At 38.3% G+C, this 17418-nt stretch overlaps 1 protein-coding gene and 1 long non-coding RNA gene across 3 annotated transcripts; both read right to left on the reverse strand.

The window, feature by feature from the left end:
- Nucleotides 1-78: 78 nt before the first annotated feature.
- On the reverse strand, nucleotides 79-4766 carry LOC147503607 (uncharacterized). Its single transcript, XR_015192785.1, has 4 exons — nucleotides 4393-4766; nucleotides 4242-4296; nucleotides 1421-1486; nucleotides 79-619 (listed from the first exon to the last, which is right to left on the reverse strand). It is a non-coding gene; the product is annotated as an uncharacterized LOC147503607 (long non-coding RNA).
- Nucleotides 4767-6319: 1553 nt separating this feature from the next.
- LOC147503608 (SWIB/MDM2 domain superfamily protein) lies at nucleotides 6320-10373 on the reverse strand. Of its 2 annotated transcripts, XM_086556883.1 has the most exons (3): nucleotides 10168-10373; nucleotides 7387-7446; nucleotides 6320-6744 (listed from the first exon to the last, which is right to left on the reverse strand). In XM_086556883.1, the coding sequence occupies exons 1-3, from the start codon at nucleotides 10339-10341 to the stop codon at nucleotides 6616-6618; spliced, it is 363 nt and encodes a 120-aa protein (XP_086413009.1). In that variant the 5' UTR covers nucleotides 10342-10373; the 3' UTR covers nucleotides 6320-6615. The 2 variants fall into 2 exon arrangements, with proteins under 2 accessions (XP_086413009.1, XP_086413010.1); XM_086556884.1 differs by lacking the exon at nucleotides 7387-7446 and having other exon boundaries at nucleotides 10168-10368.
- Nucleotides 10374-17418: the final 7045 nt, after the last annotated feature.

Here is a 17418-nt window from a genome sequence, read left to right on the forward strand (position 1 = left end):
TTAGATATATATGAACATAAACAAAAGATTTTGTAAAAGAAAATCAAAATACCCAAGAAAAACAAAATATTACCCTTCTCCCAAACATCGCAAGCGACATGCACCGCATAGTTATACAACAACTCTGACTCATACGGGCCTCCCCTATACACACCTCTTTGAAACTCCAAATCATCATTGGATTTTCTTACGAAATCTAATACTGGAGGTGCTTCTTCCACTGGTGGTACGTCTTCTACCACATATTCTTCCACATCATCATCCTGCTCATCCTCCTCCTCATCCCCCTCCTCACCCTCCTCATTATCCTCCTCATCATCATCCTCACTCTCCTCACTCTCCTCTTCTACTATACTCTTCCATTTGTCCATATTTACATCTTAACCTACATTGTTATCACTATCTACACTATCTTCACTCGATGAATCAACCTCAGGAACCTCAGGGACCTCTTTTTCCAAATGGTCCCCTCTACGTGTTGATGCCGTTAAGCCCTCTGCCCTTTGTCTCTTTCTTCCAACTGCATCACCACTAAAGGCACCGCCACCAAACAATTTCTTCACACCCTTGAATATAGTTTTCGCTATATTCTTCACATTCTTTGATCGAGGACCCATCGCTACAAAGAAAAATAAAACAAGTATTAGTAAACCATATTTAAATAAACCATATTTAAAGAAACAATGTACAAAGAAAAATACTAGAAAAGGGAGATCATCCCAGTCGTAAAACTAATATACTTATAAGCTTGCTATGATAACTCCAAGTATATATGAAGAAATAGAATGAGGTGTTACGCTATCCAAATTCTATCGAATTTTGGGCAGAGTTTCCTTTGTTTGGTCAACGTTTCTTATACTTAAACCTGTCATAATCTGGAAATCAATAATGACATCCTTCCAACAACCACATGTACATATAACCTAACTTTTACACGACAATGAAAATGTATATATATACAAAACTGTTTCTGTATGAACTGTCATTTATATACATCAAGTATTACAACTAAATAACTGGACTCTCTCTACAAAAAAATGAACTTGACTCTATCCCTCGTCAAGCATAGGGGAAACCACCCAAAAAAACAACCTTGATAACATACATTCAATAAGTTTGAAGGAAGGGCAAACAGTCAAAAAAACACCACAATGGCACCTGGGATAACACACTCGGCTTTTGGGTCTAGTTATATGACATCGCTAACATCAATTTGGGTAGAATCAGAGCCTAATATTGTCATATGTGCTTTTGGGTCTAACATTTTACACTGGCAAAGGTATATGCTGATATCATGCATATTAGTTTCATAAGGAAAAGAGTAATAGATGCATTTGCTCCATTTGATTAGTAAAGCAGAAATCATTAGCAACAAAGAGGAAAACACAAAGATATGATGACCAAAGATAGAGCTTCTCACCTATAATGCTTTACCGCTTCAGTTTTGTCCCCCTGTATCCAGACCTTAAGCAAGTACTCGTAAAAGCTGCATGTGATCAAGGTCATTACTCATTAATCAAGACTCAAGAACATAAATAGTATGAAAGGTGAGTAACAGAATGTACAGAAACACTAATCATAAAATGGTAAAAGTATCTTCTCTTATAACATCGGGCCTTAAAGAAAAATACTAGGTATGAAAGATGAGCACTATGAAAGTTTAGCAACAAAATGTAAAGCAACTCATTTTTTAATTTTCAAACGGGGCCCTAAAGATGTAGACTATATTTTGTTGGCTCTACATGGCAACAAAATATATCTTACAACTCTTTTTCTTAGAAATAATTACTTCATTGACGAAGTTCCTAGTGGTTTTAGTTCATTAGAAGTTGTAGATTTGTCTTCGAATTTGATCAATGGATCTTTACCGAAGAATTTCGGTGGAGAGAGTCTTAACTACTTGAATTTTTCTTATAACAAGATCAGTGGAGACATTCCAATTAAATTCGCCAAGAAAATTCCAGCAAATGCAAAATCGACCTGTGCTAATATCAAAGTAGCACAATTTGGCATGCAAAAGCCAATCCCTTGTTTTGATTCCCCTTAGGCCTATCGGTAAGAATTTAGACATAAGAGTAGTTATTCTTTGCCCCCACACTTCCTTCTCTTTTTGATTTTTAAGCCGTTGCGGTAGAATGCTAGGATTGCTAGGGCAATAACTTGTACGACAAAAAACAGGTAGTTCTAAACTCCATGCTATACAAACTAGTAACGGCAAACCTAGTTTTATTACCAGATGGTGTCCCTGAGGGAGTGCTAAAAGTGCCTAGCTCAAAGGGGTGCAGGCCGCAAGGAAGGTTAGTCCCACGTAAGGTAGGTAACGCCCAAGACCTGGGGTACTCAAGTGACACTGACATCTTTACTTAGTACCGAAACCCAAGGAAATAGGAATGATCTAGGATTAGGATTACTATCCCCTCTTTCTTGCGCCAGGATTGCTAACACACTTACGGTGGTAGAAATTGGGCGCAAGAAAGAGGGGCTAGTAATCCTACATCAAGAAGTCACATTGCACGCATAGAGATGAGCCCTTGCTTCTTCTTTGATCTACAAACGTGGCTGAAAAGTTTCAGCTCGTCAAAACAAATAACTATTTCTCAAACATCATCAGCTCAGGGGCACACTACAATTAGATTGGGCAGCCTCCAGCCCAAACCCAAACAACAAAGCCCAAACAAAATCCCAGTACCCCACACACACACCAAATCGCAGGAAAACCTATTCTAACCGGTCATCTCTCTCGCGCAAAACCCTTCGACGTGGCCAAAATTATCGCGAAACCCTAACCAAAAAAACCCAAAATCAATTTCGCGAATTGAAGCAATCCAATCCATAAACAATCGCGAAATTGAAACAATCCAATTGAACCCTTCGACGATCCAATTGAAACAATCCATAAACATTATCTTATTATTTGAATAATAACCCATCAGCATTCAAAAATACTTTATGGGTTTGTCATAGTGAATTAATTTCAAGATCATGTTTCGGACGAAAAAGAAACATACCCTGGAATAATTGGACAATAAAGATTATGAGAAGAAGTATTTTCAGGAATAATTGGGGAGTAAAGATTACGAGAAGAAGTATTTTTTATTACTCGACGCTTACTACTATTTCTACTGGTTACTACTTCTAATTTGTTGGACTGAAGTCAAAATAAAATCTGCATTGGGGAACAAGCGAATTAGATAAACAAATTCTAATCATCTATGATAACAATTCTTGACATCCAAAAGAGTAACTAGTTCTCTATCCATAGGTCTGTGTCTGAGTATATTCCTCCATGAACATGGTTTCCTAGTCGGAAGTTGGTTATACTTATACACCAATTAACAGGCTGTAAGGCGGAATTTAGGGTCCATAACTTCACAGACTAATCCAGTATGATCTTCTGCACAGGTCAAAGGGTACTCCATTTTATTTCCAATGAAAGTTCTACATAGGGATGGCAACATAAGTAACAAAGATATGGACTCGTGACATGGCGTCTAACAAAGCATATTAATATACATACTCCGGCCCGCATGAACTTGATAGAAACAAAATTTTACATGTCTCAGACACATGGTGTCCAGAGGCTAGAAATGTTTGCCTTTGAAACATAAGAGACAACAAACTGAACTTAAGCGTATTGTTTTCACTCATTTTTAATTTGGAACAGAGAGAGGAGTTTCACCCACCAAATGAACTGGGCTAAATTTATTATGAATTATTTATCCCAAATATTATGAAGTTCATAGCATAAATGTTTTGTTTCTTCTATTGGTACTTCAATGATCATTTAGCTCTTAAAGCTGAATCTATAGCAACAAAGAGTCTCAGCCCTTCTTCCTCTAGTCCATTCTCCCCAAACCCACCAATTAATGAGCTCCAAGACACCAAATCAGGCCTCACAATACCATTAAAAACTCTCACCGAATCTCAAACACACCCACAACTTGCATGCATACTCGCAACTCGCAATACACTCAAACGATATGTATTGCGACTCACAATACATACTACGAACTTCAAGAACTTGCATACACACCCACAACTCGCAATACATACTCACAAGTGCATTTTCAACTAAGAACATGAACATTAACAACTCAAGATATATACCAAGAACTTAACAGACTAAGAACTCAAGATTTTTCGATAGTTCCAAGCATACTAATCTAAAAAAGAAACACACAAAACACAAAAACAAACATAATTATATCAAAAACAAAGAAGATGGGGGTGGGATCATTCACCTCAATAGTAGTAGTTTGATCAGGAACAACAACAGTAGTAGCTGTAGTAGCTTCACTGGCCATGGATTCAAAAAACAAGAAAATTTAGATATCAAGAAAATAATATATGAAGTTGGTTGTTAAAGACAGTAAAAGAAGAAAGAAAACTTACAATTAGATTGGGCGATTCTCAATTACAATTGTAGTTAAGCCGATTCTAATTGAATTGGGTGAGAATTGGATTGGATTGCTTGATTGTTTTTGGGTTTTTTTTGTTAGGGTTCGAAGGGTTTTTGGCCGAGTGCGCGAGAGAGATGACCGGCTAGGGGAGGTTTTTCTGGTTTCGCAATAGAAGTGGGGGTGTAGTGGGCTTTTTGGCGATTCTCAATTGGATTGGGTGATTCTCAATTACAATTGTAGTTAAGCCGATTCTAATTGGATTGGGCGAGTTTGGGTTGGGCGAGAATTGGATTGGATTGCTTGATTGTTTTTGGGTTTTTTTTGTTAGGGTTCGAAGGGTTTTTGGCCGAGTGCGCGAGAGAGATGACCGGCTAGGAGAGGTTTTTCTGGTTTCGCAATGGAAGTGGGGGGTGTAGTGGGCTTTTTGTTGGGCTTCGCAATTTGGGCTTGCGCTGGAGGCTGCCCAATCCAATTTTGGTGGCGCCCAATACAGGACCCATTTTTTTTTGTTCACCGGTCAAAATTTTGTTTGTATGTCAATATATCAAAAATATCGTTGATTATATAAAAAAATATCATCGAATATATCATCAATATATCGGTCAAAATCAATAATATTTTGTCAAAGTCAATAATATCGGTCAAAGTCAATAATTTATATCGTATATATTAGTCGATATATATCGTTATATCGGAAATTGCGATATATATCGGGAAAAAAGATTCAATATTTGGTTGAGATATATCGAATATATCTATGTTGGTGTACCAAAAAAACAATATATATCAACAATATATCCGATATATTGGCGATATTTTGGGCCTTGATGCCAAGTAGACAGGTCATATTGAAGTGTTTTAGTCCACTTTTCAGGCATTATGATGCTACGTGCCCAATGCAAACTAGATTACATACAAAAAACTCAATTCAAAGTAAATAGCGTGTGAAAAGGACTCTCAATAATGCAATCTTCGATGTTAACCTTCAAAGTAATTTTTAGTTCTAATTAAGGGCCGTGGTATTAACACCCCATAAATAGGACTAGCACCATTTTGACCAATTCAAAGGTACTAGTACCCCTCCATTAAATATACAAAAAACACTAACGGCAAACAGCTGATGCGGGATCGCACAATCTACGGCATTGAATTGCCACAGAAGGTGGTTGTCGTGGGTTATTTTTTTATTTTTTTTTAATAGCCACCGTAAAAAAAATTAGTTGCCACAAAATGATTTTGTTTACTAAAATGGAATATTTGCTTGTGTTAATTATCAAAACTCTTCTTCATTAATTTGATCACAAAATTTTCTTATAGCATATAAAAATATTTGCCGCGAGATAGCAAAATTATGATTTAATTATACATTTTTTTTTGTCATGATTTTGGTGTTGTTCTTGGAGTGTATAAAGAAATTTAAAGAAGAAAATGAAGTATCCATATGTCATGTGTGTTCATTACGCAAAATTTGAAATGAAAAAAAACAAATAACACAAAAAAAAATATGCCGCGTCAACTGCCTGTCGTAGGATATGGGATCGCAGCAACTGCCTACCATGAAATATGAGATCGCACGGCAACTATCTGCCGTAGAATTATGGACATGTAGAGTGTAAAAAGACTTATAAGAAATAACCATTATTGTTTTACTTTTTGTCAAATGAGTGCTAATCCCATTTATGGGGTGCCAATACAGCGCCTCCTAATTAAAACAATGTCTCTATTCAGATATGAGGGGCAGATTGACACTCCTAATAATCTACGCTTCTTTTATATGTTGGGTCTTGAGTACTATACTTGTTGGCCCTTAAATCCCTCCACCCTGGGACCATGGGCTATGAAAAATGGTGAGCATACCGAAAGGGGTCTCGTACACACACCGATAAATAAAATTCAAATTCAAATTTACACAGGAGAGATAGAGAACAGTAAAGCATAAAACGAAATGTGCTAAAAACTGGAATCCGCCATGTTTACATAACAATTTTTTTAAAAGGTGGATTAGCTGGTTTCTACATCATCATCTATAAAAAGAGAAAGTATATTATCAATCTCCAAGTAAATTAAGATGATTCCTTGACATCATTCTCACTGGTTCCTTCAAGTTCCAAGAGATAAGGAAGCAAATCCGTTTAAAACATAAAGCAGCAGCTACAGTTCCCACTTACCAGACATTTTTTTTATGAAGCAGATCAGCATCAAAACATCAAACTAACTACTTCGGCTCTTTAGGAAAATGAAGCTTGATCAGCGTTGGGAGTTCAACCAACTCAACTTGAGGCTTGCCTAACAAAATTCTCCGCAGCTTTTCGTCACAATTAACGACATTCTTGTTGTTCGGATCCTGCAAAAGAAATATAAGAAACAAAAGGAAAAGTTCAAAGCAATATCTCTACTTATGACTGCTAATTCTTGTCATGTGGCAACATATAGGTGTGAACTTTGTAAGCCTAGAATCACTTTACGAAAGGTCTGAATAAAGACACAAGCGTGGAGATACTATAACTGTTATGAAAGGCTTGTCTCGTAATAGTATATAATTGAAAATTCTTTAATAAGTTCCCAATATGGCGTATTTTCAGCTTATATGATCTTTCTTTTTAACAAAGCGTGATACAGGTTTCACGATCAAGAGAGTATTTCAAAGATGTCATAATTTGAATGCCAAAAGACAAATGGTTACATACTACTACTTAAATTAGAAAATATGGTTACTTCATTGATAGAACAGAAAGAAATTTCCAAGTTAGAAACATCAAAAAGATGTGTCCTTTGCTGATAGAACAGAAAGAAAGTTCTGAGTTAGAAAATATCGAAAAGGCTTTGGCCAGGGGATGCAAACCAACAAATTTTCTAACAGACCCTCAGCCAATTGATGAGATAATCTACTAATATGAAAGGGAAAAATAAATAAATAATAATAATTAAAACTAGAAAAATAGGTGTATGGATCCACTAGAAGTCTAAAGAGCTGAAGAACATATACTTGGTAAACCTTTGCCCAGCCTTTTAGACAGATTGAGGATCCAAACATGTTCACAAAATCCTGCACGGCGTCTAGTACATAATCAAGAATATCAACCAACTCCCAAAGATATCTAAAAACTTTCAAGTAGAAAATACAGATCACTTCACCATCACCCAAATTCTGTATGAAATATTAGCTCCTCCTTACATTCTAGCTCTGAATAAAACCAATGGTAAGTAATCATGACCAGAGAAGGACGAGTTTTTTTATGCCCGGAAAACTAGAAAGACCTTACACGCAACCCTAAGACCAGGTTACACACTTACACTCCACATGTCAATAGATCAATCTACGAAATCTAATCCTTCCGCAAGATAGTGAAATTCTATACATGCTATTAAAAAATCATAGCCATCATACAGCTGAAACAAAGAAATGATCCAACACTTCTTTATGTGAAGAAATTGAGGAAAAGAGATGCAAATACCATAATCCAGCAGTGGTGGAAACAAAGGAGGCGTAAGAGACAGTAGTATGGTGTATCCATGAAGAGTGAGAAAACCCTGATAGACTTAGTTAGACATCAACAATACTATAAATAAGTTATGGATGTGATCTTTATAAAGTGAGACTGCATTAAGCTAAATTGATACAAGTATAGCCTCTTATTCCTCCTCTCAAATCTTTATTATAGCCTCTTATTCCTCCTTTTGTTCATTTATTTAACCTCTAAAATTGTACTGCCAAAGCCTAGAAGCATGAAGTACTGCCTTGTGTTGTATGAGGCAGAAGAATGCACGCTACTCTCTACACGCATACTAGTAAAATAAAATTGGACTGAGAAGCTAGTCTCAACTCTCAAGTTCAAGTCATTACCTCCGCTCCCCAAACTATTCAAAGTAGTACAATTAGCCATTTGTTGCTCCAAAACTAAACTCGTCCACGACTTAGGTAAGTATCACAAAGTCTCTGACTCACACTACTAAAGGTAATGTTTAGTTCATAATTCCAACCCACCCACTTTCATTTCTTGTGAAATATTACACAAAACTCCCTCTCGACTAACACCCCGCCCCCCCCCCCGCAACACATCCTCTGAAGTGTTGAAAGAATAAAGATAATATGAGTTCTTTTTTCAAATCATAGCAACTTACCGATGATGAACGACCAACAGTGACATACTAGTGTCATCCACTTTTCTATGTACTTCTCCTCTTTCTTTCCGGAATTTACTGCCTCATGTCAAATAGCATTAAATGCTAATTTGTGAGTAAGACCCATTATAATTATCTTGCTACCAAAGAAAACGGTTCTACAAAAAAAAAACACTATACACGTGTAACTTTATACATTTCTACATATAGTGCCTATTTTTACGATTTGTTTTGGTAACTTTCTCCTATATTTTAGTTGTTTTTATCTAATGTGCAAATAAAAGTTTTTAAAAGATACTAAACTATACACCACCAAATTAATCTGGTAGACGTATATGTTTAAAATTTATTATTTCTTAAAATTCTATATTTTCTTTCTCCAAAGATGCTAAGATGTTACCATAAGCACATCCACAACGCGTGTAGGCGGTCTACTAGTTTGTTAAGCGAGAACTCCTAAAACCATGGGGATAAGAATAAGTTTGATCTGAATTACTATATGATCAAAGGAAGCAAGTCAAAAACTTAATCACTATCACCACCCTGTCTTATGCTTTCATCTCTATATTCATTTTCTCTTCTTTATCTCAACAATTTGATCCCTCGTAAGCGATCCCAACACCCGTATTGAGAATACCTCCAATGAGCATACCTACATTTGATGGAAAGGCTATGAAAGCAATCCTTACAATCGCTCGATAGGCTGCCACAGCAACTGCAGATGGTCTGTGCACAGCTAATGCTACTTGTCACGTCGAAGGAAGATCTTAAACTTGTACATGTCCACACCATTACACTGGGAATGGCTTAAAGAATGGAGCAGGATGCAAATTCAACTACAAGTTGGCCACTGTAGGTAAATACACGGTTGTAACTCTCCATACAAGGCTATGAAGGTAAGTACAACTACAAGGCTATGAAGGTGAATACACAGTTATAACTCTCCATACATATCAATAGCAGTTTATGTTTTTATTTACCCTGTTTCAAAACTGGTCTTTTACTTGAATTTTCTGTTACTTCATTTCTTCGCCAATTTATTCATTCAAATATTCATGGAAATAACCAAAAAAAAAAATTGTACATGACCCGTTTCGGAAAAAGGGTGAATAAAAACATAAATTGTTATTGATATATATCTAGAGTTGCAGTTCTGTGATTACCTGCAGACATGGACATGCGACAAACTACAAATAGCATTAGCCGAGCAGGACCATCTTCACTGCACTTTTTGTGTCAGACTCAGCCTGTTGAATCGATCGTAAAAATTGCATTCATAGCCTTGCCTAGTGGAGACTTTATTCTCAATATGGGCATCGGGATCAAATACGGAATCCGTTTTTGAGATAAAGAATAAGATATAAAGAAAAGTGAATGCTATATGACATGAGGCAATAAATTACGGAAAGAAAGAGGATAAATATGTGGTAGAAATGTGGGGTGACACATGTATGTTGCTCTGCTTAATCATGATTCTTCAAAGAGCAATGGCTCATTTGGTAACAAGTAACGAGGTACTCTTACGAAAGAATGAATATTAACAAGCAATGAGGTATATCTATTAAACGCTGTCTAGAAACAAGGATATATATCATAAAACAAAGAGAGCACGCTAGTAAGTAAAATCTTTAAAGGAAGAACAAACCAGGAGGTTGTTGGCTTTGATATAAGACCAAACATGCATGAAACAGCCCAAACGAGAAATCTGAGACTGACCCACGAAATCTATAAGTGTTGAAGGTAGATTAGCAAGGTCAATTAAGTTGGCTAGTTTCTTTGGCTTGTCTGTAATCCCTTTCTTCACCACTTGAGGCAACATCCTCTGTTTTATTTTTTCAGAGGAAGGGTTTATTCCTTACTATATATATCTAGGCTAAATCTATGGTTTTGAGGCCCAGTTAATATGGGCCTAAGAGACCCAATCGAAAATATGGATATGGGCTTATATTTTGAGATCCAGTTAGTAGATATTTTACTGTGGTGTAACTTATTACTGACACTCCCTGCTCTTGACAGATGCATGTTGGGCACTATCTTATTTATCTGATGGTACACTTGTTGAGCTCTGGATTTCAGTTAAGTTCTATTACAAATATATCAACTGATAAATTATCTCCTTTCTTCTACATATCGTTGATTGAAATTTGAACATCTATCGTGATTCTTTCTTTCTCACCATCCATCCCCCCTTCTGAACCGGAAATATTGTTACCGGAGATGATATGCGACTTCGTAATAATGCACTTGTGAAATTTTCCCATTAATATTGATTCTATCTTTCATGGTCACTCTATTTTTTCATTAGAGTTATCTTGGAATTTGATCCCCTCCCTAAAAATCAGCTTGATCTGTCCCGACATGGTTTTATAGTCAAATATGTTTAATCTTATTTACAGTCATTGTCAATATGTGCTTGTCTTCTCTACAAAATGACCCCGCACCTGTGACTCTGAACCCTCTAGAGGGCAAACAAGTTTATAACCAGTTTTTACTTAGTTAGGGAAGAGATATGATGTAACTATATAAGTAATAAAAAGTTTGCAAGGATATTAATATATTTTTAAGGGTCTTTTTGTAGTAAGTCACACTATATTAGCGCGATTTTGAGTTTAGTCACACCAAGTTCAAAATTTTGATTTTAGTCACACTCTGTCAACAAGTCTGTCTCAAGTTGTTAGTCAACGTATTTGACTAGGTTTGATCGTATATATATAAGGCCTGCAGCAATTCAGCTAGCTGCATTGGAGACACTTTGTTTGTCTTCATGGCTACTGAAGTCACTTTGCCTTGTTCCAATCTAAGACCTAAAAAATCCCCAAATACGAGGTGTATGCAATCGCAATGTCCTGCTCCTAAACACTTATATCACACCCTCCATGCCTACCAAATTTCAGTTTTAACTGTTAGACATTAGATATACAATATTTCAGTTTCACATAGTGCTTGGTGTGCTTGAGAAGTTAAAGCTTTGAGTTTTCAGTTTCTCACTTTCTAAGGTGGCAGCTTGAGTTGAGTTCAGCACTACAAAAAAGCCAGAGAAGCTTTGTCTATAGCTATAAAGCAGGGATGTGCCTCTGCATCTTCTTTACTGTAATCAAACATTAGCATGTCAATATCAATTTAAGTAGCATAAACACAAGATATTTAGTCAATTATAGACACATGCCTAGGAAATATCCTTGAGAGAAGTTGAAATTGGGATTTGGAAGTGAGGACAGGATCATAATATTGACTTACCGCCCCTAGGTAGACTATATAAACCTGTAAACCAAGAACAAGTTAAGAATGAGCAAGACTACATGATATTTAATTTTCAATGAAAGGAATCAACAAAATGAAACATTTTGATTATTAAGGTTCCATGTTTTATGGATGTTGAATGAATAAAACAAAGTGAGAGGAGAAGAGCATGAAACTGATGAACAAAACTAGACATTATCTCCTACAGAAAACCTATTGTGCCACTTGAGGTTAAATAGTGAGAGAAAGGGTACCAAAGGGGTTCTCCATGGTAATGCAGTATTTTATATTCCATTTTTCCTTCAAACCAATAAAACAACATACAATCTAATTTATATGCAACTCTTAAACCCAAATCTAAACAACCCATAAACTACTAAGATTAGATCAGATCAAAGCATGATTATCATAAAAACAAAACAAACAATAATAATAAATCTCATGAAAATAAAAGAGTGAAAGATATTTACAGTTGCGGTAAACGTTAGCATGCACCATGATTTTGGGTTTCGATTTTTGAAGAGGCAAATTTGTGAATCAAACTCGAAATCAATTCGTGAATCAATTTGTGGGTTTTGAAATTTTGGGTTATGAATGATAGTTATTGTTGATTTTGAGTTTCGATTTTTAGAGAGAGAGAGACTATAATTTTTGAAGATGGTGACACACTAGAATACATGACTTTCAGCTTGTGGACTATAGTAACTGAGCTTCAGAGAGGCATAGATATAAGCAAATAGAGATTGCTATAAACCTAGAGAAGAGATGCAGACGATAAGACGTAGATCAGAGATCTTCTTATAAGATATAGAGGTAGGGGAAAAAAAAGGGCTTGACTAAGTAGTAGATATGGGATTGAGGGGCACAAGGGTGGGGAGAGGTCATGCTAGACTCCATTCTGCCTCCCGGCTTCCTTGCTTATCTCACTCTCATCCAATTGATCAATGCAATTGGAGGAGAATCGCTTGCCCATCTTCTTCTTCCTTACTAGGGTGAGGTTTTTTCATTCTTAAACAAGAAGAAAACCCATAGGAGCAAAAGAAAGCTGATTCTCGAGAGACTTCTTACAGGAAGTATAGCTAGAGTTGTAGCAGGTTAGCTTTGTATCCTTTGTTTGGACTTACCTTCGAAGTAATATCCCTCAAAGGAAATTGCTCAAAAGTGGGAATCAATTCAGTAAGAAAATCTTCTTCTATGTGCCCTTACCTTCCCCGGAAGTCCCTCCTTGCCTGGTTTGTTTAAAGGCTTTTGCTCGACGCAATAATCAATAAGCAAAAAAAGAATTAAGTAATAAGTAATAAAGAAAAAATCGTGAATAAAAAGCGGGATAATCGATACTCACCAAAACAAAGCATCTACTCGCTCTCGGCTTCTAGAGTTCAGGATCGAGTCTCGTAGACCGATTTAGTACCCGCTTCAATCCCTTGAATGGGCTTCAAGCTCGTGATATAAACATCGATAAATGGGCGATATCGGGCCGGTGCCTCCCTCCTTCAATGTGTGAGATTGAAATTCAGATCGACTTCATCAATTGATGTTGTTGAAGTAGCGGTTGAATCATCCATTTAAGTTGAATTAATGGAAGTTGGGGGTTCAGGAAGCTCGCTCTCCCCTAATTGGGTATCCCCGGCCAAAGAGATAAATGACTTTCTTTATTAGAGTAGTTCCCCGGGATACTCCCCAACAATTGCCTCAATGGCAATGCTTGGTGCACTTAGGCTAGGCTCAAGCCGCCCAGGCTGTCCTTGTTTGTTTTATTGTTAATAAGCAGTGCTGAGGGTGGTCTATGATCAGATGGTGTGGAATCCCAGTTCAAACTATTGCTTTTTAAGGATCCTCTAACGACTTGAAGGCCGCTATTCCTGACCTTAGGAAGGAATAGAGTAAGGGGTGACTGCTTGAGTGTTATAATCTTTTGTTAAATAATTAGAAGATATGGTGAACCGAGTAGATGATATCTTAACAAACAACTAGAATAATCCGAAAAACGAGTTTCTGAGTGGCTTAAGGCATTCATTGGTTAGCTAAATCGACATACAAGAGAATGGGAGAATTGAATCCAAAGAGAAACCGCTAACTTAGTAAGAAAATGCTATGTAGCCATGGAGGCTACATGGTGCTCGTAAAGCACTCGTGAGAATCAAAATAAGATTCCCTTATCTGTTATTGACTCCCAACGCTTAGGCTTATAATGATAACACCAACCATCATTGCCAATGATCTTGTTTTCCGGTAGTAGGTGTTTGTTCCTCCTCTTTCTTATTCCTTTTCCTCCGGATCACTCCTCAAAAGTAAAGAGCCTCGCCAAGATCTCTCGCATCTTCCGAACCGTAAAAGGGTTGGGGTCAAGATGAATTGGGAGCAAGAACTCTGCTGAAGTTTTTATTTTGCTTCATTTGTTCGAACTCTGCTAATAAGTTAAGATATTCTTCTCTTCCACTTCATAGTTGCTCTGCCACCATGTTGTTCTCTTCCGAGGCGGTTTGCAATTTCATGAATTCATCCCCCCGATAATCCATTTCTCGCTTCGGCTCTATTCTTCCAAATCGGAGACCAGCTCCATTTGCAATGTCCTTCCGATTCATCGGGGGCAATATTTGCCGAGTAGAATTTCCTTCCAAAGACCCTTCAGTACGTAATTAGTATCCAAGATCGCTTGGCTGCAAGCTTGACTTGCCCTCAAAACCATTCCCCGATATGCGACCTCTTGCATCTCTTGGTTGAATGACTTCTTCCCATTTCACCAGGGTTCCAAACGTGGCCCTGACTTCCCACCTTGAGTCATTTCCTGTTCATCTTATTTCATTCTTGTGGCCTTTGGGAATCGCTAGTAGGGAAGCTCACTGGCATGTTTTAGTCGATTTTATTAGCTTGACCCTTTCTACAAAGGACAACCATCTATATGTTGGCATATCTAATCTTAACAATAAGTGAATCTTTCTTCGAATCTTATTCCACCTAATATTTTTTCTTGAACTCCTTAGTTTGGATAGGGATTCCAAGGTGCTGGATCAGTTCCTTAGAGTAAAAAATGAGCTTGCCGAACCTTATAGTTTCCTCTGAGTTGCGGGATAAAACCTTGCCTTGCTCTTTCTTATTGATTTTGACCGCTTTACAGAAAAAGGTTTATAGCCTAAACAACCTAGCCCTCCCAGTTTCTCTTCCTCCATGAGAATTATGTTATCCGCTTTCTATTCAAATGCCGTGGTTAATTGCTTGACATTTGGGGCGAGTTTCACACCTCTTGATTGGCCTAGGCTTATACCCTGGTTCGATACTTTCTAATATAATCTACGATAAGAATGAACAAGTAGGGGCCCTATGTTGTAAAGGGGGCATCCTTGCCCCGAGTCCACAACTTCGCCTTTGAAGAAATCTGCCTTAGAGTCAATAAGTGCCATTGATGGGGCAATCCAAGGCCCATTGATACATGTTTTGATCCAGTTTACCATTTCTCGGGAGAAGCTAAATTTGAGGAGAGTTATGAATAAGAATGCGTGGTTCAAACGATCATAGGCGTTTGCCATGTCAAGTTGAACCAGCCTCTCGTCTCCTTTTTCAATTGGGAGAGATGGCCGAGTGAACATTCTTTAAAATTTGGATAGAAGATTTGTCTCCCGAATGAACGCTGCGGCTTTGTTCTGCGAGCCCCATACCAAGCTTTGCCCGTCCATGATTCTCTTGATTCTATTTTCAATCCTTTTTTGCTGAGATTTGTTTATTACAAAATAAATTGGCCTGAATCTAGATAGTCGGTTGGGACTTACCTCTTTTGGAATTCAAGTGAGGAAAGTGCTATTGGCCCATCATCCCACCAGTTTTCCCGATATTCTCCAGGTGAGTTAGCGGATCGGCCTCGATCGATTTGCGAAATTCTTGAAAAAGATTGGGAACCCGAGTCAAGGCCTTTTCCTATTATTATATGGTTTTAAAAAAAATATGCCGCTTTATCCTACTACTAAGATTAGGGCTAGTGGAGTTTGGAGTTCACATTCATCAAGATAGAGTCCTGTGCCTACCTACTAGTGTTGCCTTCCTCTCCTAATCGGAAGTGTCTCTTCGCTTTTAGTCTTTAATCTCGGCTTGGGAGTGGAGTCACCCGCTCCAAATCATGTCATGTGAACCCCTAGAGGTCAATCTCCTCCCCGTCCCCAAACGCATCCAAAGGGCCCCTATTTGAGAAAGAAAACCAACGTTAGTCATGTTAGATAGGCAAACATACATGATAAAAGATTCCATCGCCTCACCTCACGTGAACCGCCGAAACCATTGGTTGCCCACCCATCACATATATAGCTCGGTCTCCTCCTCCTCGTCTCCTTTCTTTCATTCATTCAGTGGGTACGCGCCTTCGCCATGAAAGATCTTGGTGATCTTCTATTCTATGTCCTATCTTTCGGTTCAAAATATCCTTGTTCAAACACAGCCGGTTTAGGAAAGGCAAGAGCATCTCCGCTAGCCAGCTAAGCTAGCCTCGGTCATTCAAAGCTATCTTCTAAACCGATTGCAAGACTCTATTCCATCCCTCACCACTCCTCTTTCCTTCCTCGCTTAAGGTCTCAAAGGGGAATTCATGAGAAGAGATCGTGATCGCTTCAAATAGGAAAGTGAAAACAGTAGTCGTAGGTTCCGAGACCTATTAGCTTTCCGTCAAGTGTATTCCCTTCAGTCTTCCCCGCTGAAAACAGGGCCTAAAAGTCGGTGGTTTTAACTACCTTTGAAACCACCTTCCCGATTTCCTATACGCCTTCTTTTGCCACGCCCGTGCCTTTTCCTTGGTATTTGAACTTGTTGGCTAAGTAAGCATTGGCCTTTTAGCTAACTCCTTATCGACTCAAAAGCCCACTTCCTTCGGTAGTAGTCTTTACTCGGTTTGTTTAGTAGGTAGTCCGGTTGTTCTTTCGAATCGCGGTTAGGTTCCGTTCCTCTTCTCGTCCCGCTTATATCTAATAAAAAACACCGAAGTTAAGTGCGCGACCGACCCCGCATTTAAAGATCGTCTTCACTCGCGGGGGTCTCCTATCAAGTATACTACCCGACAGGGTACATTTCCGTGCACGCTATGGCATAGGCTAGGGCGGGGCAAGACTAGTACTTTCACATCGGGTTCCGCTGTCGTGGCAGAGAGGGAGAGTTTTGCTCCTCGGTTGCACCGCTAGATGTAGTCTTCTACCTTCCCGCTTTGTCGTCGTCTCGGCTTTTCCTTTCTTAACTCCTGTTTTCGGTTTGGCAACATTGCCGCGGTACAACGAATTGGCTACGGATCATCCAACCCTTTCTCTCGAATGAGAAAAAAAAAGAGTGCAAGATCGATGATCGGTGCTTTCATCTTAGGAAACCCTCATATATAAATGGCTTTTACCTTTCCCCGTTATTTATATCCTTCTTCTCTGCAGCCTACGATTGCCCACTCTCTAAGCTAACCGTGGAATGAGATTGATCTTCATGACCCCCTCCGTTCCTGCAAGCAACCCCCATAGCGCCGCGTGCTTACTCACCTTTCTCTTCGCTGGGCAATAGATTGGTCCAAAGACCCTCCCGACCGTGAGACTTTATCGTGTAGAGCTTGCTTTCTTAAAGGCATTCGACTTAAGTCCGGCTGGTGCGGATATGGGTGTTGTGGATGAAGAAGGGATGGGGAAGGGTTCACCAATGG

This window comes from Coptis chinensis, chromosome 4 (genome assembly GCF_015680905.1).
Source record: "Coptis chinensis isolate HL-2020 chromosome 4, ASM1568090v1, whole genome shotgun sequence".
Taxonomy (NCBI): Eukaryota; Viridiplantae; Streptophyta; class Magnoliopsida; order Ranunculales; family Ranunculaceae; genus Coptis; species Coptis chinensis.

What these genes read in the sequence shown, in the direction of transcription:
- LOC147503608 (XM_086556883.1), bottom strand. Translation starts at nt 10,341, where the DNA reads ATGTTGCCTCAAGTGGTGAAGAAAGGGATTACAGACAAGCCAAAGAAA. An exon ending in TCAAAGCCAACAACCTCCTG is followed by an intron (nt 7,447 to 10,167) that starts GTTTGTTCTTCC and finishes GACGCCGTGCAG; the next exon opens with GATTTTGTGAACATGTTTGG. An exon ending in GCTGGGCAAAGGTTTACCAA is followed by an intron (nt 6,745 to 7,386) that starts GTATATGTTCTT and finishes TTTCTTTTGCAG; the next exon opens with GATCCGAACAACAAGAATGT.